This window comes from Zootoca vivipara, chromosome 4 (assembly GCF_965207765.1).
Source record: "Zootoca vivipara chromosome 4, rZooViv2.hap1.1, whole genome shotgun sequence".
Taxonomy (NCBI): Eukaryota; Metazoa; Chordata; class Lepidosauria; order Squamata; family Lacertidae; genus Zootoca; species Zootoca vivipara.
Window position 1 is genome coordinate 36,385,964 of NC_142587.1, and position 27,483 is coordinate 36,413,446.

The following is a 27,483-nucleotide window of genomic DNA, read 5'->3' on the forward strand; positions in this document are numbered from 1 at the left end:
GTGAAAATAGAACATATTCTTCTGGTTTTTGTAACATTGTCTCTTAACTGTCTGCTTATTGTGTCGTTTGCTTCTTTTGTGACAAGGCAAAAACTACTGCATGAACAGTACTCTCTTTGCCTTGTCACAAAAGAAGCAAAGAACACAATCTAGACTTAAATGAGAATGTATTTAACGATCAGCTAAAATGAATGAGACTTCAGTGTTAACTTGTGTTAGTTCAGACCAAGAAGTTTCTTCTGTTTCTTAAGAGCACTTTCTTAAAACTTGAATAAACCATGGTGCCTCAATGATATATAAAACATTTGTATGGATTGAGTTTTGCTTTTTCAAAATATTAATAATAATTATGTATGAATGAACCTTGTCTTTGCTGTTTTCCCATGTTGTAGCTGTGACCCTCCGTGAAGATAGTGCTAGAAGGTCAGAGAGGAGAGCCAGGCGAGTCTCAGCATGTCTGTCCAATTATTCACTGGCTAGTGACAGTGGCGTGTTTGAAGCTTTAAGCAAAAGGTCAGGTTGTATAAATGTGTTGTAAATTGGAACTGTGCTTAACATCCTTCCCTTAAAAAGAAACAAAAAACACTTGGTAAAAAGTCTTATTTATATACACACCACTGACTAATGGTTAATTCTTTAAAACATTTTAGTTAGGTAGATTTTTTACCTGGTTCTCTGGCTGCTTGACGACTATAGTGCTTTATCTTTCTCTCTTTCTTAACTTGCTTAGTAACAGTTTTGGGTATTGCAAACTTTTTTTTCCTTTTCCCTAAGCTAGTTAAGATATGGGATTGGCGTCCTTTGGGAGGGAAGGGGTGAGGGGAATCAATCAATCAATCAATCAAATAAATAAATAAATAAATAAATAAATAAATAAATGCATGCTTTTAAATTTGAATAGCATGGATGATATACTCAACTATTGCACAACACTTCTGCTAGGTTGCTCCATGGGAAGGAGGATAAGACAACCACATCTAATTGCACCATTCTTCACTAGTTTCACTGGTTCCTGTTGTGTTTAAAGGTTCAATTCAAAGTGCCAGTTTTAGCCTTTAAAGCACTGAACAATTAGTTGAAGGATCACCTGTGCTTATATGAACTTGCTTGGGCATAGATTCATGCCTTGGAGGCCCTGTTTGTATGCCTGCCTGTGAAGGCAGTTCATTTGCCAGGCCTTTTCAGTGGTGGCTCCCAGAGGACAACACCCTCCTTCAGAGGTGTGCAAGGCCTCTTTGCTGCAGATCTTAAAACAGGTTTTAAACACCCACCTGTTTTTGAACCACTCTTTTAAAACAAAGGCCTCTCTGTTAGTTGTAGTATCTGTCTATAATACTTGTTTCAATAACTGGTAATGTTGGTGTCTTTATCTGTTTTGGCTATTCACGTGTTACTCATGAGTAGGGAGTGACTGTGTTTACTTGGAGGCCTTTCCCAGCCCTACTTGGAATTGCTGAGAATTGAACCTGGTACATTCTGCATGTAAAACATGGGCTATCCCATTCAACTAAAATCCATTTTCTGAAGGGCTCAAAATATCCCAGGCAGCTAGAAATTTGGTGCTGTTAATAAACTGTTCAGGTTTGCATGCCTGAGAATAAAATTATAGTTCATTATTTTTTAAGGTGAATAGCAACATGTGATAATAGGAAGTGAATATTTAATTCATTCCTTTTCGGCAATATACCACAAGATGAATGCTTGTAGCCATATCTTGTCAACATGCAGTGGTTCCCATAGAGTTCAATAATGCCTTTGAAATGTAAATCTTACTTTTGATGGAAGTTCATAATCTAAGTAAAGAAGTTTAATAAGCAGTAGGTAAAGTGTGCATTGTTCATACAGAATAGCTCTGGCCATTTGTGGTAATAAAAATACAGCACTACTGCTAGTTTTTAAATAGCTTTTTCTCTTATCACATAGGAATGAGGATATTGAAGAATCACTTTACAGTGATGCTGTCAGCAATGAAGAGCCCAAAATGCAAGTTGGATTTCTGTAAGTTTTTTCTTCTCTTTTCGTTTCCTTGGTCAATATTCATTGTTAAAATGCAAGTGTACGCCAGGTGTGCAGCGTCCTTAATGATTAAATAATTTTGAACTTTTGGAGCACAGATCATCATCTCATAGAGAGAATACTCCAAAAGTAAGGAGAAAATTACCTGATCATGTTTGGTAAGGTGTGGCATTCCAGTTCTTCTCTACTATTGGTAGGGTTGGGTGATACAAGCTTTTCAACACTGCGATGTATCACTAGCTAAACATTGCTACATAGTGATACATTGCGATGTTGAAAAGGAAGGCTATCGGCATTTCTAAGCGGTGTACATAAAAACAAACTACACACAAAATGAAAACAATAAAACAAAACAATATTTTTTTCAAAAACCTGCTGGAACAAGCCTTAATTAGGTGCCTTAAGTTCGGTGAAGGTGGTACCAATCTAATCACATTTGGGAAAGAGTTCTACAGGCTTGGGCCCACAGCTTCTAGCAGTTCCAAGCTGTGTATTTAACCATGGGGAACCACCAACAGAATCCTCCTGAGTTCTCAGTGTTTGGATCACAAGATAAGGGATCAGGCAGTCCTTAAGATATCCAATAAGGACATGCACCTAATAAGCTTATTGAGAGGTTGGTTTTATTCATAAATGATTGGAATTTCAAGTTCCAAGAGCTCTATGTGCAATTTTATTTATGGTAAGATGTGAGCAATATTTTCTTGATCTTCATGTCTTTGTTGTATGTGCAATGGGATGTGATAATGGAATGTTGTGTTTTTTGTCATCTTTCTTAGTTTGTATTACTAAGTATGGTTCTGTCAGTAATTCACTATGATATAGTCATATAGTATGTTTTTATTGTCATTTTAATATTTTATTTTATTTAAAGAAGAAGAAGCTTCCAGAGTTTCTGGCAGATAAAAATAGTCATTTGTGCTGTATGTGTGATTCTGCATGTTTTCTCTTTGTATCCTATATATCACACATTGGGTCACCAATTAATTGAGAACTTCTTTTTCAGGCATGACAGTGCGACTGAGTGTCTCCTGGTCCATGTGTTGCAGCTGAAGAACTTCACAGGCTTTGCTGTGAAAGAAGGATGTAAAATGTAAGTTGAAATACCTACATTGGCCTGATTTCTTACTTTTCATTCCTTCAAGCGTCAGAATACGACACATCTGTCTTACTTGGGGTTTAGAATAGAATGTGATTCATTCACTTCACAATGAACTCCAGAAAACTTACAAAAATAATGTTAATATATTTATTTTTAATTAAAGACATTTATAAACTATCATTTTGTCCCATTATGGATCAGCCAAAGCAGCTCTCACAACACGATTTAAAAAAGAAAGAAATAAGAAACACTACAAAGCAATAAACTATACAGACTCAAAAAGTAAAACACGCTGATATTGTTAATCAGATAGCAAAAGGTTTATGTTTATGTCACAATGAATCAGTAGAGGGGGCGGAATCAGGGATTGGCATAGCCAGGCATCTGTTAGGGGATGTTAGTGGATCTAAAATGGAACCCACTGCCGAACAGAGACAAGAACCAGCTGGGATTTCATAATAAATGCTGCCGCTGGGTAAAATATTTGTGGGCATGAGGAGACTGAAGTTAGTTACAGACGGTGGCCGCAAGCAGTCATACTGTACTGGGAATCTGATTTGGGGGCAGCTGCATCAGCCACAGGCAGGAGATTGGTGCAGTTGCCCATTTGTGGCACCATGCCGAGGGCACACTCACTGGTGCAGGCCTTGCAGTGAATTAAGGATATTTGATAAGCAATGACAGTCCCAGATAAATGTCCACAAATGCAGGGAAACTGGGAAATGCTGATGTATACCTATAGATTATTTACCAGCATTCCCTTGTGAATGCTTAAGAAGTTTGCTTTTGAACCTTCATAAAATTCATTTTTTTTATTTTTTTATTTTTTTTTGCCTATCAAATCATAATTTTTATTGATTTTACAAATTACAAAAAACAGTACATACATGAACACCTTTTCTACCTTCTTCCCGCCCCCCTCCATGGGTCCTCCCCTGCCACAGAAGTATCCCACGCAGGTGAACAGTCAGAGATGGTCCATTTTATGGTTGGATTTCTGTCCTCCTCCCCCTCCCCTGCCCCCAAAGCCCCCCCCCCTGCCACCAGAGAGCTCCAGGAAACCAGGGCAGTACGCAGGAAGGCGTCCATCCAACCATCTATTCTCATACCAAAAAAGAGTAAAAAGAAAGAAAAAAAGGAGAAAAAAAAGAGACAAAAAAGGAAAAACAAAACAAAAATAATCTTTTTTCATTCATAATTAAGAAACCATATTTTGTGGGCTTCCCCAACCTCCCCCCTTCCCCGGTTTTCATCCCTTTTTTATCCTCTTCAACAGTTTCTTATTCTATGAAATAATTACCTTTATACCTTATACTACTTTAAAACTTAGCTATTATCATTTTCACCAAATATCCAAATCACTGAAAAATCAAACTCCCATTTTTTCTTCCCGTGCCTAATTTTCCCCCCCTCTATAAGCCTCCATATTTTCACCTTTTTCCAAAATCAATTCACTTTTAAACTATAACTATTCCCAATCTAACCTTTCATCCCCAATTTCCGGCTCCAACCCCCCAATCCAGCAAGTTCCGTAGTCAGCAGTCCAGTTTTAATCCTAGTAATCCATCCTATTAATCACAACTTCACTTTCCCTTCACCCCACCCCGTTTTTACAGTATTTTGCCATCCAGGCCTCCATACAGCACCCCTGAGTTTCTTCTCTTCTCTGCTTATTTTTTTCCTCTTCCCTGTGGGCATTCTGGAGTTCCAGTAAATCCAATCGTACCCCCCTCGAAGGAGGGGCACTCCACCTGACTTTTTGTAGAGTAAAATCATCTTTTTTTTCGTGGTGAGCTTCATTTTGTATTATATTGTCACAGTCCTCATCTTCATCTTTTCGTTCCAAATCACAGTCCCCATCATTGTCAAAATCCTCCAAATCACTGTCACTGTCATTCTCACACTCGTCTTCCTCAGTTTCAGTAGCTTCATCCTCTAAGAAGTCATATTCTGCCATCACCATCTGGAATTGTTGCTTTAACTCTTGCTGTTGTGTCTCCTCTTGACATAGTCCTATTCTTACTTCCCACATTATGGTCAAAACAGTCCGCTGGAACTCAGGCGAATACCTTTTTGTTGACATAGTTCAATCCTGTCAAGGTCAAAACTTGTCACATGGGGTGGAAAATGGTCACAGTTTATTTTCTCGACTCCATTTTAACAAGCTGGCTGCATTCTCCAAGTCTTATTAGAGATAAAGTTCAAACTCACATTTCAAAAGCATATAAACCAAAAAAAGGATTTCCAAAAAGTCCAAAAATAGAAATAAAAATAAAATTCCACTTATAGATCCTGATCAGCTCACTGGTTTGTCTGGGCTGCCGGCTCCCGGGGAAAAGAAAGGTCTTTCTTGATCTTAACCTCTTTCTGCAGGGTATTCACAACCGCAGTCTTTCTCCCCTTTTACCCTGCATCTAGGGGAGATCCTCTTTGATGCCTTTGAGGGAACCTTTTAAATTGAAATCTTCTATTTACGGCTTCGGGTTTCTATTTACTGTCTCTTAAATTGCCGGTGGGGGGGGGTGGTGGCTTCCTCTTTTTTCCCCTCTCTCCCAAATCCAAATTACTTTATAGTCCAAATCCAAATCGTGGGATTACTTACACTCTTATTTCCAATCGTTTTTTTTTCGGAAGAATCCAACGCTCTCCGCCTTCGGCTTGAAGCTTCTCTCCGCTAGGATAACGTTGTCGCTCAAGATGGCCCCCGCGACTTCTACCCTCCTCGCTCCGGAGCTCTTATTAGAGCTTGCCGGAGAGTTGGGGAGTCCGGATTGGGGCTCTGCCAAGCAAAATTCGCCCCCGGGACGCTCTTCCCGAGGTTCTAAGGGGCGCAGCGTCGCTCTCGCTGCCCTCCCCACTCCTAGCAGAGACGGGCCGTCTCGGAGACGAGACGGGACCCCGCCGATCGGCGCTGGCGCTGAACCGGAAGCCCATAAAATTCATTTTAGTGTTCACATGTACATATTCGACAAATTTGAGACACTTGCTTTAACACATACACAGGTTTACAGAGTTTTTCAGTCTCTTGTAAGTTAACATACTAATAGTATAGTGATCAGGGATGCAATAATGAAAATTATGTTTTGTCCAATTTTATTTAGCAAGTTAAAATGATATCTTACTGCTTCTGTTTACCTGCTATGACTTATTTTTATTTTGCCTGTTCTCAGACATGTGAGGATATACTTACCATCTCTTGAGTCGGGCACATCAACCACTTATTGCTCCAGAGCTTTGGAATTCCAAACTCCCTTAGTGTTGAATGAAGTCTTCCAGATTCCTGTACATTCAAATATTTTGAAGCTGAAATCACTACAGCTTTATATCTGTTCGGTTGGCCATCACCAGCAAGAAGAATTGTTGGTAAGGGGTGCCTTTTTTTTTGTAAAAAATAATAATAAGGTGTTACGAGTTCCTTTACATTGGTCTGGTTCCCGCATAACACTAAGCCTAACAAACTATGGCTTAGTTGAATGAGCAAGTGTGCTGCTGGAAACTTCACCTGAGCTTGTGGTTTATTCTCACAGCAGTAGGACTGGGGGAGAAGTGAACTGGACACAATTTTCTAAATGTGCACCAGAACACTTAATTGTTCATTCTAAGCCATACTTTGGCTTAGCTTTACATGAAAACTGAACTACTGTAAATGAAAAAAGTGGTTTCAGTTTTCTCATATCCCTGTGTTCAAAGGTGGCTCAAATTTAATTTAATCATCAAGATAAATTTCCCTTTTTGTGGATGATAAATTTGTTGATGTCATTGGTTTAGTCTATGATGGATGTTCATTTACAATACTCAGCCTTTTAAAGCAAAATCTGGTTTATAGTCATACCACTGGCTAATAAAAGTCACACTGTATTACTGTTTCTTAAAATGATTCAGCTCTGTTGTTGGAAATAGAAAATTGCTCCTCTTTTTCCCCATACATGAATATTTATCAGTTCAGACATCATGCCTAGCAACATTTAAGTTGCCTTAACCGTGGTTTGGCTTACAGTCTGGAGTGAGCTAGTGGCTGCAGGATTGCGTGGTCACATTTCTGGTTTTTAAGATGTTCCTCCCTGAAATATTATAATACTTAACTGGTCTTTTTTAGGCCAATGCTAAACTTTGCATTAAGAAAGAGCCCCCTGCTGGTTTACCGACAGGAAACACTCAGCTTAGAAGTAGATGTTAGTGAAACTATTTCCCCCTCCTTCCTTTTTTCTCCCACATGCTTGGGAGACAGTCTACCAAACAATAGCAAGTATATTTACTTAAATCTTCTCTTAATCTGTAAAGCCCCAAGCCTTCCACAGGTCGTGAACACAGTATCCTCATTTTAGGACATTCCTGTTCTCTCTTAGAACATATCAGAGTATATAGTATGCAAAGGGATTCATAGAGTTGTAGAGTTGGAAGGGATCCTGAGGATCATCTAGTCCAACCTCCTGCAGTACAGGAATATGATGCTATCCCATAGGGATCAAATATGGAACCTTGGCATTATTACTCTAAACAACTCAGCTATCCAGGCTGTGTATTCAAATAAAAATTAAGGCATCTTTGCAGAATGTCCTACTAAAAGTCCCCAGCTGCTTCTTCACTGTTTTGTAATATAATAAGTAGCCTTGTAGACAGCAAATGTTTTTCTAGTGCAGGCATACCTTGGGTTACGAACGTGATCCGTGCGGGAGGCATGTTCGCAACCCGCAGCGCCGCGTCTGCACATGCCCGTGACGCGATTCGTCGCGTCTGCGCATACACATGACGTCATTTTGTGGTTCTGCACATGCGCGAGCGCCGAAACCTGGAAGTAAACCCTTCCGGTACTTCTGGGTTCGGCGCGGTCCACAACCTGAAAACGTGCAACCCACAGCTTTCATAACCCGAGGTATGCTTGTAGTACTGTATAAGTATTGACAAATGTTGCTTCAATGTCTTCCCAGGGCATTGCTCAGATTAGCCTAGCTGACTATGAGAGCTCCAGTGAGATGCAACTTCACTGGTACCCCATCCAGATATTCACTGGTTCAGATTGTGAGCAGACGAAAGACAGACCAAAATGTGAAGAAAGTGCTTCTCAGAATTTCGAAAACAAAGCTACAATGAAAATGGTATGGCTGTATCTGAGCTTTTCCTAACATGTTTCTTTTGTATGTTTCCTCGTGTGTGATACAAAATTTGTTCTTATAACATTTGATACTGAAAGTTAAGGGTGAGAAAAATGCATATAGTATATACCTGAATTCAGAGGATAAATTTTATTGAGGCTAAATATGGTAAATTGCAATGATTTAATTGGATGATACCATTTAAAATTCATTTGGATGCTTTTAAATGTATTAGGTCTCTCAACCATTTGTATTTTAATATAAATATTTTGTCATATTATTTTTTAACCTTTTTGTATGTAATATATTAAGAGTAGAGGTAGAAATATTTTGGTATATTTTCATATAAAGGCATATATTAGTCAGCACTATTCTTCAATATTGTACATGATGATGTACAGTATATTCCTGCGTATAAGACTACTTTTTAACCCAGGAAAATCTTCTCAAATGTCAGGGGTCGTCTTATACGCCGGGTCGTATTTCTTATACAGTGAGTATATCCCAAACTCTATATTTTAACTGGAAAAGTTGGGGGTCGTCTTATACACCCAGTCGTCTTATACGCCAGGATATACGGTAGTTGCTATGGCCATGGTGGTCGAAACAACAACAGCTATAAACAGAAATAATGATATGCCTGGACTCAAAACAAATGGATCTGCTGAGAGATACTTGCATTTGAGCTTATTCTCATCAATAGGATTATGTCATTTTAATTGACCTATAGATTACACACCACAACTGCACACATGTGTAAATATGCTTGTGTTTTTCCATATTCAACTATCTAGCCATGTTTGGATTATTATGAAATATTTGAGCTACTTCACACCACAGTACTTAAGTTCTAATTTAATTTGTTGTAAGCATGTCAAAATAACAACAAAAAATTCTGAATTCAGCCAGAATGCTACTCTTTGGTTTAGAGAAATTTCCAACCAAAATTACTTTGTGCTTTTGTTTGAAATTAGTCATTATTGTTGTTCCTTCAAAAGGTTGACTTCAGTTTTTCTGCTAAGAAAATGACTCTCATTTGATTCTAAGCTCAATTTCCATTCTAGGATGCTGTGACTGCCCTTTTAGCTAGGACCACAGCTCAACTGGAAGCTGTGGAGAGAGAATTAGCAGAGGAGAGAGTAAAACTGGAGTACACAGAAGAGGAAATTCTAGAGATGGAGCAAAAAGAAGATCAACTAGAAGCTGTGTCAGAGAGGTAACTTTTTCAAAAGAGTTAAGGCAGAACTTGAAGTTTTAAAAATAATATATGTGTGATTCTGTTGAGGTATTAAATGTATAGAATCTTATATAGCATATATCTGATGTAATCATTAGCTATTAGATGTAAGCATTAGCTGTTTTATGATATTGGAGCATACATAACCCAATTTCATATTTCTTAGTTCAGATTTGAGAACTTGGCATTTAATGGCATTTAATTTACAAGAATGCAAAACCTTGATAGGATCAGTAATGGTACCGAAATATGTATTCATGTAACACTTCTTCTAGAATCGTAATATAATCACTTACACTGCGTCTAGAACAGGGGTCAGCAAACTTTTTCAGCAGGGGGCCGGTCCACTGTCGCTCAGACCTTGTGGGGGCCCAGACTATATTTTGGGGGGGGAAATGAACGAATTCCTATGCCCCACAAATAACCCAGAGATTCATTTTAAATTAAAGCACACATTCTATTCATGTAAAAAACATCAGACAGGCCCCACAAATAACCCAGAGATGCATTTTAAATAAAAGGACACAGTCTACTCATGTAAAAACATGCTGATTCCTGGACCGTCTGCGGGCCGGATTTAGAAGGCGATTGGGCCGCATCTAGCCCCCGGGCCTTAGTTTGGGGACCCCTGGTCTAGAACATCCTGAAGTAGTTTTTAGATATTATTCTTGCTGATCCTGTAAAGTCGCACATTAATTTTTTTTGGGGGGGGCACTAGTGTTCACAGATTCATAAGAAAATAGAACAGCAGCAGCAGTGGCCATGTGGGACTAGTTTTCTGGAAGTATTTGCATTGTATTAAACATGCAAAAGGCCAGTGTGAAATTAATTACTGGAACCAGTTTTCATTGCTTGATGTATTTTTTTTCTGCAGAAGTTGGCAAGCAGAATCAGTTGACAGTGGATGTAGTAATTGTATGCAGACTAGTCCTCACCCAGAGTCTTACTGCAGTGAATCATTACACAGTCATATGCTTGCACCTCAAACAGATCAATGTACGTCTAAAAATGTCCCGCCTCCACCTCTAAAGGCAAGTAGAGAAAATTGTACTTTCTGCTCCAGTTTTTGCTAATCCTTAACTGGGCTACGTCAGCAATTTCTTTCCAAGATACACCCTCATTTTCTTCTCCCTAGACTTCGGTACCTTTGTTTGTCTTACAATGGAACGCTGCTTTATAACCCTGTAAATATTCCTCTTTGTTCAGACCTTTAATTAACCTGATTTCTTGGAGTAGTTCTGGCCTGCATGTCACTGCCACAGATAATTTGTTAACACTTTTAATGGTTCTGTGTAGATTATTATAATTTTTTTAGTTTTGGCTGAAAATCTGCTACTTGTTATAATGGAACTCATTACATTCAACTCATTTTTATAATGGTGCTGAACCATAATAGCTATACTCTACAGCAGGGGTGGCCAACTCCCAAGAGACTGCGATCTACTCACAGTTAAAAACTGGCAGTAATCTACCCCCTTTTTTGAGGTTCAGGTCAAAGTTGTTGAGATTTTTTTAAGGAAGGAGGAAGGCCCATTTGGGGGGGGGGGTTCGGGTCAAAGTTGTTGAGATTTTTCAGGGAGGAGGTAAAATGTTGAGCTTTTTTAAGGGGAGCCACAGTTGTTCAGCTTCTTTGGGGGAGCCAATGATCTACCAGTGATCTACCGCAGACGTCCAGTGATCTACCGGTAGATCACGATCTACCTGTTGGACATGCCTGCTCTACAGTGCTCTGGAAATGCTTATTTGTTAAGATGAATGAAAAGATAAGCCTTTGCAACACTTGGAATTTCGCTTCTTATTTTAGGTAGATAAGGAGACCAACACAGAAGAAACAGCTTTGCTTCATAAAAACAGAACTGGCCGTCGATCCCGTGGGTCTGCTTTTGTTCGTAGTAGCACTATCGTTCGCTCACAGACATTCTCACCTGGTGCACGAAGTCAGTATGTTTGCCGAGTGAGTAGTAATTGCTATTAAACAAGCAGTCTGGAACTGTGACTTTAAAGATTGGATGTTATTGTAAATGCTATATCATTTGCTCTTGCATTTGAACCTGGTCCAGTAACTGCTTTTTATGCGTTGTCAGGTTCAGTTCCCATATTCTTTCGTTTAAGAGCATGGTAATGTATGTCTTAATGTATGTATTTTCTTAAATGCAGTTTTTAGATAATGTTGCTGTGCGTTTTGGTGAGGGGAGGTGGTGAAAATAAAAATACTTAAGGCAGTAGATGGGCCCAAAGGCAGCACTTAAGTCTGACTGGTTGGCTGATTATTATTTTTCTCTTGAACTGACATAGATAAGTCTCACGTGTTGCTGGAATAAAGATTAAAGTATCAATTTCCATTTCATATCTTTTTTTTCTATCAGCTATATCGTAGTGACAGTGACAGTTCTACTCTGCCAAGAAAGTCTCCATTTATCCGAAATACTTTGGAAAGACGTACGCTGCGTTATAAGCAGGTATAGTTGTGACTGTAAAATTTGGGGCTTTGCATTGCTGAGGCATTTTTACAGAAGAAAGCAGAGGTTTTTTTTTTATAAAAAAACTACATTAGGATACCAAAAAGAATAGTTTGATATGGCAGTGTAATAATGTATGTTGCATGTATAATCATACACTGCAGCCAGAACTATAAAAATATTTTGTGGTGTTAGATCAATTTTAGATATGTTCCTGTTGAATTTATTGATTTAGACTTGATTAATATTGGCAGGTCCTGCCAACCTAGCAGTTCGAAAGCACGTCAAAATGCAAGTAGATAAATAGGAACCGCTACAGTGGGAAGGTAAACGGCGTTTCCATGTGCTGCTCTGGTTTACCAGAAGCGGCTTTGTCATGCTGGCCACATGACCTGGAAGCTGTACGCCGGCTCCCTCGGCCAATAATGCGAGATGAGCGCGCAACCCCAGAGTCGGTCACAACTGGACCTAATGGTCAGGGGTCCCTTTACCTTTACCTTTAATATTGGCATGAGGATTTTTAAAAATCTGTACCTTGGGGCTTAGACAAAGTCTGTACTGGAAAGCCAACATGCATAGAATACATTGTTGTTTAGTCGTTTAGTCGTGTCCGACTCTTCGTGACCCCATGGACCAGAGCACGCCAGACACTCCTGTCTTCCACTGCCTCCCACAGTTTGGTCAGACTCATGTTGGTGGCTTCGAGAACACTGTCCAACCATCCCATCCTCTGTCGTCCCCTTCTCCTTGTGCCCTCAATCTTTCCCAACATCAGGGTCTTTTCCAGGGAGTCTTCTCTTCTCATGAGGTGGCCAAAGTATTGGAGCCTCTGCTTCAGGATCTGTCCTTCCAGTGAGCAGAATACATAGATCAATACAATTCTTAACTTTTTAGAAAGTATCAACCCCTTTTTAAAGCACTAAATTTAGAATTCTTACAGCTCACTGCTGTGAAGATGTAATATGACAACTTGCAGCTCATGTTTTACCAAGACATTGCCTTGTTTGTATTCTCCTCCCCATCTGTTTCCTCTCATGTGAATTCCCCTCTCCATTGCATAATTTGCTTTAACAATGGCTTAGTATTATGTTTGGCTTCAACACTATTATAGTGAAAGATAACCAGGATTAATCTCGTAAAAACATAGTTTGTAAACACAGCTCAAACCATAGTTTTGAATAACATTGGAGAGGAGGTTAGCTATAGCCGTGTTCATCTCAGTGCTGACATAACTCCAGAATACGATTAAAGTGGACCATGAGAAGATGGAATTTCTTCTTCAAAAGGGTGTATGCTAGCCCACACAAATTCAAACTATGGTTTGTAGTCATCCCGTTGGGCCAATGTCTGTGTCAATTAAACTGGCCCAAATTGCTTCCTAATATTTTGGTTTATTTCAGGAGTATGCACAATACCTTGCGGTTGGAGGGGAAGTCCAGTCTTGTTTGCATTTGAGACTTATTGCCACATTTTTGTTTTAATGTCTCAGCAATCCTGTAGATCATCTTTGGCTGACCTTATGGAGAGGACGTCACTAGACCTGGAGCTGGATCTCCAGGCATCCAGAACAAGGCAGAGGCAGTTGAACGAGGAATTATCTATCTTAAGAGAGTTGCGGCAGCGCCTGGAGGATGCCCAGCTTAGAGGTCAAACTGATCTGCCTCATTGGGTGCTTCGGGATGAACGATTTCGAAACTTGCTGAAGGAAGCGGAGAGGCAGGTATGACATATTGGGGTCTGCAGATTATTGCATTCAAGGGTATTATGTTATGCAGAAAGCTCCAATAGAAGGAACTGAGCTTCACAATTTTTAAACATTTTTAAAATTGGGATCTTTGCCCTAGTGAAATTGTTACAGAGCAAACTGTAATGGTTGGTTATCTTACTCTGCCTGTGGCAGGTGGTTTGCAGGGAGGCTCTTCTACTAATGGAAGGGTAGCCTTGGTAGTTCTGCCACCCTCCGAAGTGTAGGGAATGTCAGCCAGGAAGATGGCTTTCTCTGTAGCAGCTCCTAAATTGCGGAATTCCCTCCCCATCTCATCATGGTATAGCTTCTGCTATATGCTGAATACACACTTCTCTACAGTGGCCATTGACACCTGAAGTATATATATTTAGAATCCACTCTCTACTGATTTACAAATCCTTTTATCTTAATATTGTATTATTATATTGTTGTAACCCGCTCTGGGACTTTCTAAAGAAGAATAGGTAAGAAACAACAACAACAACAATTTAAAAATGTATATTCCTGTTATGTACAAGGAAGGATTTTTCTCCTCACACGCAGTACGAGGTAGCATGTTTAGCCCTGCCTTTGAAGAAAGTGGGAGATGTCACCCGAATGAGGTTTCCCTCTGTCCAAGGAAAGAGACTGAGCTTCTATCCTAAGCCCCGTGTTCCTCTGACAACTTATTTTTGATTTCATATACATCTTCTTTAGACAAGACAGACCAAATTTGAACATCGTCAACAACAAGCAGCAGAAAAATTGCTTAAAAAGGCATCCAAAGAAGTTTACCAGCTACGTGGTCAAAACCAGAAGGAGCCTATTCAGGTTCAGACCTTCCGGTAAGTGAAGTGTAAAATAAATATGGTTTTACCCCACTCCTTTCAAATGTATTCCAATGTACTAGATGTCATATTCCTTAAAATGTTCAGTCAAGTTGTTATGTGTTTGTTTCTTCTCTATGTGCTGCTTATTCCTGAACGTTTCTACAGTTTGATTTCAAGTGGGATTACTAAATCTAATATCTGCCTTGCATTCTGGATAACAGTAATATACAGAATAACAGTAATACATAGAAGTAGTTTTAGTGTGTTAGAGCCAGACACTTTAAAAGTGGATGTTTTCTTGAGCATTTGTACATTCAAAATACTCAAAAAATATTTTTGAATCATGGAACTGTGTCTCCAGAAGGTGATCAAGTATATATAGGGGATGGGGGTTTAAATTAAAAAATGAGGTATAAATATTTAACAAATAAAAGCAGAGAATCAGCAGGATCTCCAGACTAAGGCCTAGTTCTCATTATGGTGATCAACCTGTCTCTGGGCTGTACAACTTCCAACTTCAGGTGGACTCAACAGAATTGAGGGTGGTAGCTATCTAATGTGTTCCGACAGCACATTACCTCCTCCTCCCCCACTCTGTGTGCCCCTAAACCTGTTCTGGAGGTTCCCCCAGCCCCCTGGAGCATATTTGCGGGGTGGCACAGCAGGAGGGGGGGGAGAGTTACGTTGTGCAATAGTAAATCCTGATACTGACAAAATGAGTTAGCTCCCTGAGAAGGCAGTATACAACTTATTACGTAGCCTTGTCTTCTCTCTTCTCTGCCAGCTTCATACATAGAGATTTTTGTTTCGTAGTGTCTTTCAGTCTGAAGTGATCTAGCCCAGACATAGTTTTACCATCTCAGTGAGAAGTAGGCCTAAGACAAGTTATGATAGGTCCCCTTAATACAGAGATCCTGAGAGCTAGACTTGGAAGAATTAAAAATATGTGGAACATTTGGAATGCAGCCGCTCTTAAACACTGAAGTCACATTTTCAGATTTAGCCATATTTCTGTTGTAGCTTTGCCTTTTCATTCATGTATAATAAACATGTTACAGGTGACTAAAATGTACACGCTGAAATAAGCAGTTGATTTATTCCATTTGTGGAAGTATATTAAAGTTTCCTTTCACATGTGAACTATAGCATAAAGAACGTAGATCAAAATTAAAAATATTACTCTCATGGGGGTGCTGTGGAAGGATGAACAAGTGTGGTAATATGATAATATTTAGTTGTCATTTTAGCAGCACAAAACGTAAACTGCCAAAAGGATTTGTAGTTCAGAAATATTCAGTTAAACAAATTGAACTTGGGTGTTACTTGTTATGCTACTTTGCTTTAGTTTCTTGAAATGTCCAGTTTGAAAACTGGTTCTTAAATCTGCTCTAACATGGAACTCACAAGCAGCAAAAGAAGATGCTTAAATATCTGCGTAATATTTTCCCTTACCAATTGCAGGGAGAAAATAGCGTTCTTCACAAGGCCAAGGATCAACATACCTCCTCTGCCGGCTGATGATGTATGACATGTTACTTTGTAAACATGAAGTATTTATCTGCCTGTTTAAAATGAAGTTATTAAACTAGTTAAGTTTATTTTTTAAAATCGTTGTGCAAAGACTATTAATATACACATTTTGTAAAAAAATAATAATAATAAAGTAAACAAAAACATATATAAATATATACGTCTATATATATATTATAATAGTGACTGCAGCAAGGCTTGGTTTTTCCTTGTTGTGAAATTGACATCTCGGAAGACAACTTATTTTATATTAAAAAAAAATCAACTATCCTGTTAGAGTTATGTACTGTTTTTATGCTGTTTTATTTGACTTAAAAGGCTGGAAGACAGAAACAAAGTGAGTTCAGGCAAATTCACTGTATTGTAATTTATTTATAGTAACTCATTTTCCTTGAAGGAAAATATTTACTTTAATATGTATTTTTTAAAAAACAGAAATTTTGTTACTCAGTATTTGTCATACAGTAGAATGGAACCATTGAGCTGGTTTTGTTTCTGATAGCTGAAATGAAAATACTATGTTCTAAATTTGTCACTTTTTAATCAGCTTTACTGTCTGCATCTTATAATGTATCGTGTTTTTTCTGGCACTGTTTTGATATCAAAATATCACCTGCAATGTTATCTTTTTTCTTTTTTAAAAAAGAATAAGTTAAAATGCCATTAAACATTGCTGGGTGAAACTGCATGTTCTTACTGTGCACTACTAGATTGTTCTCATTTCAGTTGTGTCAAGTATGTCTCTTATAATTTTAACTAGTTTTTCTGTTTAACGAGGGAAGGAAGAAGGTGACAGGTCTCTCTAGCTATTATTTTAGGAAAGGCACTTGTGAGTTTTCCATATTAATCAGCAGTGTAGGATTTGGACACTTCTACTATTTGACTGTCCCAGAAAGTGGTTAGGACCTCATTTAGGAAACTTTCCCAGCTATCATAGGACTATCAGTTCATTATATTTCCTCATAAATCTTACATTTACAACTTCATTTTCTTTAATTATAACGATACCTTAATGTGTGACTCAAAAAAACTTAATGCCATACTGCTTTTAATGCTACATACAGAGAAGGTGGTGCTGTGGGTTAAACCACAGAGCCTAGGGCTTGCTGATCAGAAGGTTGGCGGTTCAAATCCTTGCGACGGGGTGAGCTCCTGTTGCTCGGTCCCAGCTCCTGCCAACCTAGCAGTTTGAAAGCACGTCAAAGTGCAAGTAGATAAATAGGTACCGCTACAGCGCGAAGGTAAACGGCGTTTCTGTGTGCTGCTCTCGTTCACCAGAAGTGGCTTACTCATGCTGGCCACATGACCTGGAAGCTGTACGCTGGCTCCCTCGGCCAATAAAGCGAGATGAGCACCGCAACCCCAGAGTTGGTCACGACTGGACCTAATGGTCAGGGGTCCCTTTACCATTATATTTACAGAGGAGGTGCCATGGATCACCTGATCAAATACCAGCTTAAGTTTGCGGAAGCATCATAACAGTGATGCAAGTTTTGCCTATGGTTCACTCAAGGCTTTGTCTACTTTTGTAGTAAAAAAGCCTAATTGTGTACATGCCTAGAACTTCTTTAGTTTCTGAACTATTAGCAGACATTACCTCTTTTAACCCATCACTTTCCATGAATGCTGCAGACTTCACCAGCGATTCTTCACGTTTCCACATGAGCTGCTATGCAAAATTCAACTATGTGGCATCGTCTTGCTATATTAGAAATACAGTATTCCTCAAAAAAAGCTACTGTCCAGATAGTAGTACATTTTGTGGTATGATTTCAAATCTGTGCTAATTCTTTGTTTTTGTTCATCTCTATTCCCTCCCCCACTTTAATTATTCAAATTGTTGAGTAAAACTATTTTCAGTTGCATTCCTAACCTCCATAGCACTAGCAATCTCTTCTGACCTCATATTACATGTACAGTTTAATACATTTTCCTTATCCCATTGCTAAAGTGGTTGAATGGCATAAGCTTTTGCATCAAACATAGATTGTTCTCCTGAATTTGGTAAGATCTGCTAAAGCAGTTTGTTGCCCTGTTAAACATTTTTTTTCCATTTGTGTTCTATAGCTTTGAAGACGTTCACTTGGGCTTTAGGAGAACTTGTAGTTTTTGTTAACATTGCTGGACTGTCACCTTAAATTCCCGAGAGTGCCACTTCTTGTGTCTTGCAAATGTATGAAAATGACTTTATTATGCTATTGTATTCAACTTCAGTTACCCAAAGAATTATGTCCCACAAAATGGGAGCCTATATTTTGGGGACATCAAGAAATGAACACCATTTTTATATGGGATACTGTCAAGTCAAACTTTGGTGTTAGTTGAAAATCAAAAAATGCCTTAGGGTAACCTGATACCAAAGAAAGTTGTTAAGCTAAAAACAAGTCAGCTTGGAACTCAAGCATTGTGTTAAGCTCACGAGAACCTAACCATTAAATTGTTTTTCATACAATTTAATTTCATACAATGTGTTTTGAGGGAGATTTTAAACCATATGTAGTGCAAATCATTAAATCTGGATTAAAGACTAACAGTGTAATCTTGTGTATGTCAACTCATATGTAAGACTCATTGAGTACAGTGGGACTGACTCCCAGGTAAGTGTTACAAAGGATTGCAGCCTCCATCTGTTAAAATTAACATGGGTTTTGTATGATCATATTTTGATGGATGCTTCAAGCTTTTCAGTTGGAAATGAGAAACGCTTGGCCTTACCATTACGGGTTGCTCTATAGAATCTCTGCTTGGTATGTTGGTAGATGGAAAAGGGTCTCTTGTCTGGAAAAAAATGAGCTCAAAATTCCAAAGGAACAAGAATAATGGTTTGGAACTGGGGCAGAAGCCCTAAAGGGAAAAAAAAATCACAGCTCTAGTTCAGTAGTTAGGAAGAATTAAGTATTTCCCAGCACTTAACCAGGAGGTGGCCTTGAGTTGTTTCATCGTATTACAAACTGACATGTGATTAATTTGGGTTACAATTCAGCAGCTCCCAATACACTTGAAAAATGCAGTAGACAAAGAAGACTTTCCCATTTTACCCCCAGTGTGAAGACAAATAAACACTGCAAATGAAGACCATGTTCTATCACCTGTGATATATACTCCTTGTTTGTGACAAAGATCAGGCAGTGTAAATTTGTTGCCCTCTATTATGACAAATTACTGTATTTTGTTTGCGTACATTAAGCCTATGCGGAGTAAATGGAAAGCACTGTATGTGAAATAGAAAACGTTTTGGAGGCTCCCTGATAAAGTATATTGCTGGGTTGTAGTGGTGGTAGCTGTGCAGTATGCCCAGAGACTTTAGGGAAGATAAGATTCTGACTGTCAAAATGAATACTACTTCAGTGTGTTAAAGTGTAATATCCTCTCCAGTATTCATTTCTTGTGTTTGTCATACTTTCTGAATGGATTGTGTCATTTGTATTTGAAAAGTATTCTGAAAAATAAATTTTTAAAAAACTTGGCATAAATACAGTGCTCTGTGTATCTATTTTTTACAGGTCATAGTTAAACCATCATTAAAACAAGAATTTAAAAACCTGTTCTGGCTCCACCTACCCATCATGTGGCACCCAACTGACTTTTCCTTGCAGATCAATGACCCATCATGGTTTTCAGTATGTATTGTATTCTGTAGGATGACTTGTTCGATCTCTCGAATGAGAAGTGGAGTCTGGAGTATTGCTTGTGCTACCCTCTAAATGCCATATACACTGGCACTTTTGCAGAAACACTGCTAGAATCAGTGTAGTGAATTCCAGAATACAATTTTGTCAAATCTTCATTTTGTTCCTGTCCCCCCACCACCACCACCACAAAGGAAAGATTGGGAAGACTTTGTTTTATGATGGATGGCGGCTGAAGAATTTACCATGTTTAAAGCAAATGGCTCGCACTACTATTACCATCGGTTCCATTTCATGTTATATAACTTTGAAACTAAACTATAGCACAGATTTGTTGCACTACACTCTGCTCAGTTTTAAATGTCATGGTTATAAGAGTGGAAATTGATGCACTCACATTGAGACTATATTTAACTTGTCCAGAAATTAGTCCTGAAAGTTCCGTTGTTCCTCTTCACTCACTGCAACCCAGAACAATAACAAAGGGTAACATGATGGATGTAATAACCAAACTGAAGTAGGACTTCAAGAAGAAGAAGAAGAAGAGGAGGAGGAGGAGAGAGAGTAGTAGTTTGGATTTGATATCCCGCTTTATCACTACCCGAAAGAGTCTCAAGGCAGCTAACATTCTCCTTTCCCTTCCCACAACAAACACCCTGAGAGGGTGGGGCTGAGAGACTTCAAAGAAGTGTGACTAGCCCAAGGTCACCCAGCAGCTGCGTGTGGAGGAGCAGAGATGGGAACCCGGTTCCCCAGATTACGAGTCTACACCACACTGGCTCATTGCAAACGCTTACTCTCTCATTGCAAACGCTTATCATTGCAAACGCTTACTCTCTCACCTCCCTCTGTGCAAACAGAAAACACTTTAAATGTGTGAATCATGAGTGATACATTCAGTGGCATCCCACTTTATCTTACTAAGATTGCATCCTAACTCAGACTTTGTTCCATTCAGGCGCGCCAATCTGGGAAAGAGATGGGGGGCTGATTTCACATCCAGGCGTCACATGTGATGTCCAGATGTGTCGCCCGCATGGCTAGCGCCTCCTCTGCCTCCTCCGCCACAAGCCAGGGGCTGCTTCCCCTTCATGGAAGGAGGAGCAGCCACAGTGTTCCTGGCTCACATGGCTGCATGATGCCTGGATGTCATGCGTGACAGCGTTGCATACATCATAACATCATGTGCAGCACGGATGAACATTGAGGTGGCCCAAAGGGTTTCAGCCCCTAGGAGTCTGCACCCCTGATTCCATTTATGGAATGCCAAACTTGGAAATAAAGGTGTAAGCATTGGTGCAAATAGTTAAATAAGGTGGAAACATGAAAACATACTAAGGCACAAAATAAAGGATGAGAGGTTGGTTTGTATAATCTGCTGATCAGAGGGGACATACTCATTATGGTCTAATCTGCCAGGAGAACCGATACATTTTAAACTATATAATAAAATTGTAAGGATGTTATGCTGCCATTAGGCATCCATGATGACAAAGCAGGCAGATGAGTGAGCAAGTGGCCCAGAAGACCAGCACGGATGGGGCACAGCACAGGTGAGCAGCAGAGGAATAGACAGGACAGAGCAGCTTCCCAGCAACCATCCTGCTGTGCTGCCACAGACCCCACTGTTTGGGCCTCAGCAGTGTCAGAGGCCAAGGAAGAAGGAAATTGCAGTAGTGTGGGGTGGCTGCTGGAAAGGTGCAACAACCTGTCAGGACTGTCCTGTCAGCTCATGGGTTTGGGCAAGCAGGCATGGGGAAGCAAAGCAGGTTTGCAAACTGTAAGGGGAAGAGGGTTTGGCAAGTTATAAGAGGAGTGGGGCATAGTTTGGGCCAGGGGTGCCAACTTGAATAAAATATTTGGGGGCAGGTAGCAGGAAAGCCTTACCCTGCATAATCAATCAGCCCATACACACCATTTGAATGGCAATGCCCATCAACTTGGCTGGCACCCTCAAATATTTTATTGGTGAGGCCGAAGACCCATTGGCCCCTAGGAGTTGGCTCCTGTGGTTTTAGCAAGGCCTGGGGGAAGGGTGTGTGGTTTGAGAGGGCTGTAAAGTATGGTTTGACAAGGATAAGGTGAGTGGGGGCGGGTTGGGGAGGCATAAAGAAGGGAGAGGGGATGAGTGTTTGGCAAGGTGTAAAAGGAGGAGGGGTTGGTGAGGGGTGGGGTGGGGTAGGGTAAGTGGGTCAGCCTGGGGGGCAGCCCCTCATCCATTAATATTTATGAACATTGACTCTTTAATACAACAAAATCAGTACCTGTTAAGCAACATGAAAGATCATTTTACTTCATCACAGCTCTTTCCTCCTTAAATTTGCAGCTCTGAGCATGCACACTACATTTTGGTTTGAAGCACATAAATTGCCCTCCTGCCTGCCCCTTCCACCCCCACCCCGTTGTCCCTGCTAACAAGCATGCCTGCAATCCCTTTCAGACTTTCCTCAGAGTGGAAATTTCAGTTTAAGGGGAGGGGCGGCAAAATGCGGCCCTTGGGAGGCATACCCAGACTATGCCTCCAAAATATTAGCCTGGACTGGTATGGTGTTTGTGTGCACACTGAGGGAAAAGGAGGAAATGAATGCTATACTGTATAGAAATCATTCCCTGGGTTGGTAAGAATCCTGCTCTTGTTCTCATTAACGTATGGGGTTTTTATTATTGTCGAACATTTTTTTATTTGCCTGCTGAATGAATATTCTCATCATAAGCTGCAGCTGTGTCGGTTTCTCTGTTTTCACTGGACAATCTATGACACAATCCTGAATAAATTCCACATTTCAACTAATACAGTTTCTTTTAGTACTTATATATATATAAGTTACACACACACTATACACAAGTACTAAAGTTCTAAAGTATTATACACAAGTACTAAAAGAAACTGCATTAGTTGAAATGTGGAATTTACTCAGGATTGTGTCATAGATTGTCCAGTGAAAACAGAGAATATTCATTCAAAAAGAATAAAAAAAAATTCAACGACATCCCCCCCATATTCAACGACATCCCCCCCCAAAAAAATATAAGAACATAACAAAACTGTGCATGAAATAGTCATCTAATAGCATAGCTTCAAAAATAAAAAAAGCAAAAAATAAAAAAGTACGGTAATTGCAGCGTCAGCTGCGAAGGTGGAAGCAAATTTCTCAACAGGCAGATTTTAATCCTGAAGGATTGGACGCCGGCTGCTGCCTGTCTCTCAATCAGCTCTCCAATAGAGAGAGCACGCAGTCACGTGACTGCTACGGCTTCCTCCATATGACATCACTGCCTTTGCAGCCATAGCCGGAAAGAAAGGATGGTGTCAGGAATTTGGGGGCTGAACTAAATGATGTTGCATTGCAGGTAAGAGGAGAACACCCTCCATTTACACGACTTACTGGGCTTTTGACCTTCTGGCTTTGTTTTGAAATCAACCTCTGTCGAGCAGGTTTCCTTTTTTTGTAAATAAAAAACCTGGCACGGTCTGTGCTGGCAGGTGCAAAGGCTGTTTGCTTGCTCTCCAGATCTTCCGTTTGGAGAGTTCAGGAGCTGTGTTCTCAGATGGGGCATTTTTTAAGCTGAAGGAGGCAATCCGTTGTCGGTGTTTTAACAGATTTTTTTTTTTTAATGAACAAGGTGGTACAATTTCATTAGGTTGGCAGGAGGGGAGCGATTGTATTACCAACGCAGCTGTGCAGCCTTTATAGCATATTGATGTCAGCATTTGCATTACTGTACAGTGTAAATTTTCCCGTGCTTTTAAGGGAAGTGCTATTCATCAAATTTCTAGCGTACTGTAATTCACTCTGCTTGTGAATTCTAGTTATTTTTGTTTGTGGGGAATTAACACCCAGTTTTAAGCCATGCACAGAGATTCTTTGGGAGTGGGTGGGCGTGCTTATCTGCTACAGCTGAATGACTTCCTTGTCATACTGGATAGGGGAAAAAAGAAATATAATTTCTTTTTTTCTTTTTAATTCCTCTGTAGCTATGAGTACATTATTGCCCTGCATTTTCAGTTTATGTGAGAGTTATGCCTTTTATATTACTAAGGTATTTGGAGATGTTTTGGGAATGGATTAATTATCCAGATAGAGTGATGGCAGTTGTTGGAAAGGGTCAAATATAAAAGAGCAGTATAAGAATGCAACACTGGAACAGTTTTCAGTTTCTGTCAGGGCATGGTGAAATATGTCTCTGCCTGAACAAAAAAGGATGACTCATGGTTAAAAAGCACGCAGTTCTTTGGTGTTGCATGCTTTTTATCACTGAAGAGTTTTCATGCTAATCATTCTCCTGGGAATTTAATATCCTCACATGTACTGTGTCACTAGCAAATACCCTAATTGCTGTCATTTGTTCATATTAATAATTATTATAAGTACTATTTTTGTCCTAATACATATGATTATTAATAACCCGCCAAATGCTATAAAAACTCATTCTAAATGTCAATATGTTTATCCAAAGTCTGTTTCTATTGGCAACCCGTTCATATGTTGCAAGTGTGGTCATGTTGTCGATCCATTGATTAAATGGAACCAAATCTTTATTCTTCCATTTCATCAGTACCTGTTTCTTGGCCACAGTTAGGGCGCATAGAATCCATTTTCGTTGTCCAGTAACCAAATTGCTGTCATCTGGACCCTGAAAGCCCTGACAGAAAAGTGAGAACCCACTCCTTTTTCCTTAATGCTGAAACTCAGATCTTACATTAACCTGGGCCTAGACAGCAGAAACAGATCCTTCTTATAACCACATCCATTCCATACTCCTTCCAAATCCCCTGTTAAAAAGTATTGCTACGGGTAGTGTGTATACACAACAGGCCCTTCTGCTCTGTACCAGCCTACTCCTGAAATTATTTCAACCGTGTGTTATTATGCTAGCTTAGTTGCCTTCCCACATCCATAGCAAATAAAGCACCTTGCATTTCTTGATCACTGATGATGGGTTGTATATTTAGTCACTTCACTGTGGAGAAGGAAGAAATTGAATTCTATTGTATGTATTGTTCTATCCTGCTTTGTTATCCTACAATTTTATCTCTTGGTACACCTCTTCAAAATTCAATAATGTTAAGCAGTGCAGAAGTGTTTTAAATAAATGCTTGTAAAGCACAACAGAAACAATGCTAATTTTAGACTAGATTATAATAGATACTTTATTGTCATTGTACATAGTACAATGAAATTGAATGCCATCCCATAAAAAAACAAAATAAAAACATAATTACAGCCACACATACACACACACCCATCACAACTCCCTGGGATACATTCTTAGTGTATGTACCTCCCCCTTCTGAGAGAGGACCATTTATCAGACCAAATATATTTTCGTGTTTATTTCTAAGATTTCTTTCCTGCCCTTCACCATAAGGTGTGAGAATAAGTGTGGGTTGCAACAATAAAATCATACAATTATAAACAACAGGGGAAACTGTTTATACAATTTTTTTAAAAAAAAATCAAGTAAAAGAATTCCAAACAGAAGCAGCACAGAATAGGTAAAAGTAACAAACCGGATGATGTGCATCCCATAAAACTACCTCTTAACTGTCAAAGGCCAGGATAACCAGATGCATCTTTAGCATATGACAGAAGATGAATGATGGTGTTTAGATGCACCTCTCTGAGGTTGGAGTTCCATAGGAGAAGCCCTCTCTCAGGGTGTCATTCCTTGCACCCATGAGGATGATAGAAGTATCAAGAAAGCCCCCTCTGCTATTCTTAATATTAGAGCACCTTCATGTTTCTGCAGGCCTTCGGTTTTTTTGACATGCCTTTGGCCTCCTGAGGTGATCCTCACACACACTTTTTCTGTGCTTTTAGTTTTTTTGATTTTAACTTGTATTTATGGGTTGGGCTCCTAAGTGTGTAAAAGGTGTGGGGTCTGAACTAAAATGGACTAGAGGGTGTCCTCGGACAACCACATGATGTGGCAATGGATCTGCTGCTCTGCTCCGCCACGATTCCGCTTAGGATTGTTCTGTGAAACATAACCAAGTCTGATAAGAAAACAGTTCTCTATATATTTGTTAAGGTCTGGCTTCTTCAGAAGCGCTAGAAGAAAGAAGTCTGGGAAAGGCATGCCTTGCATACAGAAGGCTTCGGTTCAATCCCCAGCAAATGCACGTAGGGAAATTCGGTTCAATCCCCAGCATATGCACGTAGGGAAATTCGGTTCAATCCCCAGTTTATGCACGTAGGGAAATTCGGTTCAATCTCCAGCATCTGCACGTAGGGAAATTCTGCACATAGGGACCATCTGAGATGGTCCAATATAAGGCAATTTTATATCTTCCTAGAAAGCCATCCCCCCCCCAACATAAGATGAGCCTGGCTGGATCCCACCAAAGGCTTACCTAACCCTGTTCTGATAGGCTAACCAGATACCTGTGGGGACTCCACAAGCAGGTTCTCAGTGCAGCAGCAGATCTTTCCCACTGACTGGCATATTGCCTTCAACAGTGGTGGTAGAACATAGATATCATGATTAGTAGCTATAGCCGCCATGAATTTGTCTAATTGGCCTTTAAAACCATCCAAGCTAGAGGCCATCACTATATTTTGTGGGAGAAAACACCATGGTTTTCACTATGTGCTGTGCAGATAAATCGTGTTGGCAGGCCGGAGCCTTCTAACATTCACTGTCACCTTGGATGTCCCCAGGTTCTAGTATTATAAGAGACTGGAAAAAAGATATCCCTGTCCACTTTCTCTACAGCATACATAATTTTATCAACCTCTATTGTGTCCTCCCTCACTCTACTTTTTCTTCTAAACTAAAAACCCACGAATGTTTTAACCTCTCTTGAGAGTGGATTTGCTCCAGCTCTTTGATCGCTTTGGTTGTTATTTTCTGAAACTTGCCCAGCTCTACAATATCCTTTTTGAAGTGAGGTGGCCACAACTGTCCACTGTATTCCAAAAGTAGTCTTATCGTACATTTGTATAATATTGTTATGATGCCGGTAGTTTTATTTTCATTTTCGTTCCGTTCAGTTTGCCTTTTTTCACAGCTGGGTGGACATCTTAGGACTTAAAGATGTTCTAGAATGTATTATTTTTATCTTTGGATATTTTCTTCTGAATTACTGGACTTGCTGGATCTTGCTCCCCATTTCCAGCTGATCCAAAATGGCATTCTTGGATGCAGCTAGTAGTAAAGAACAACTTCAAACTCATTCTAAGCCTGTTCTACAACACAACTGGGTTGTGGAAATCTTTGGGTTTCCTGACCAGGGTGTGTGGAATGTGTCTGCAGCTGTAGTTTGAGAAAGTTGGGTGTGAGCATGGAGTTGAGTTCCTAGGCAGTCAACGTCACAGGAAGCTTATAAACCGATAGCTTTGAAACCTCACCAACTTTTCAGGTTGCTACTAGCTCAGCTGAACTCCAGCCAGACTGGATATGCAGAATTTCTTTGAAGCTCTAGCACAGCCTTTTGTAGAACTGGTGCCCTCCATATATTATAGACTACAGCTCCCATCCCATTCCCATCACCCCCAGTCTGCATAGCTATGGTGGCTGGGCCTGCTGTGAGGTATAGTTGAATGCATCTGGAGGCACCAAATCCTAAAATACATTCATTCTTTCAGCCAAATTCTTCTTATCGGGTAAAGACTGATGAACAGGTTCTTTAGTTTTGAAAACAGTGGCAATAATGAGCTCAAATGAAGTGAAGTGCCCAGTCTAGCCACCCAGAAGGTGCTACTTAGCCTGGGGGGTGTACTCAATTTCAGTGTCAACCAAACAGCAACGAAAGAACTGATTTTTAGATGTAGAAACTTAATTGGGTTGCATGAGGGTTTCAAGAGCCCACCAGCACCAACATTACGATCACTTCTAGGTATGGCCATTGTCATTGTTC

The 27,483-nt window shown here is 39.8% G+C and overlaps 2 protein-coding genes across 3 annotated transcripts in view; both read left to right on the forward strand.

Annotated features, from left to right (window-relative positions):
- WWC3 (WWC family member 3) overlaps positions 1-19,466 on the forward strand; it is a 60,585-nt gene extending 41,119 nt beyond the window's left edge. The window contains exons 13-24 of one of the 2 annotated variants that reach the window (XM_060273486.2): positions 393-513; positions 1,924-1,998; positions 3,023-3,109; positions 6,289-6,481; positions 8,047-8,214; positions 9,276-9,427; positions 10,323-10,483; positions 11,257-11,402; positions 11,815-11,907; positions 13,397-13,627; positions 14,351-14,478; positions 15,925-19,466. In XM_060273486.2, coding sequence (XP_060129469.1) covers positions 393-513; positions 1,924-1,998; positions 3,023-3,109; positions 6,289-6,481; positions 8,047-8,214; positions 9,276-9,427; positions 10,323-10,483; positions 11,257-11,402; positions 11,815-11,907; positions 13,397-13,627; positions 14,351-14,478; positions 15,925-15,991 — 1,622 coding nt within the window. In that variant the 3' untranslated portion in view covers positions 15,992-19,466. The remainder of the gene's footprint in view (positions 1-392; positions 514-1,923; positions 1,999-3,022; positions 3,110-6,288; positions 6,482-8,046; positions 8,215-9,275; positions 9,428-10,322; positions 10,484-11,256; positions 11,403-11,814; positions 11,908-13,396; positions 13,628-14,350; positions 14,479-15,924) is intronic. The other variant, XM_060273487.2, reaches the window with a different exon arrangement.
- Positions 19,467-22,846: 3,380 nt separating this feature from the next.
- Positions 22,847-27,483, forward strand: part of CLCN4 (Cl-/H+ antiporter 4) — a 31,431-nt gene continuing 26,794 nt past the window's right edge. The window contains exon 1 of the mRNA XM_035115114.3: positions 22,847-22,973. The gene's annotated coding sequence lies outside the window, so the exon portion shown is untranslated. The remainder of the gene's footprint in view (positions 22,974-27,483) is intronic.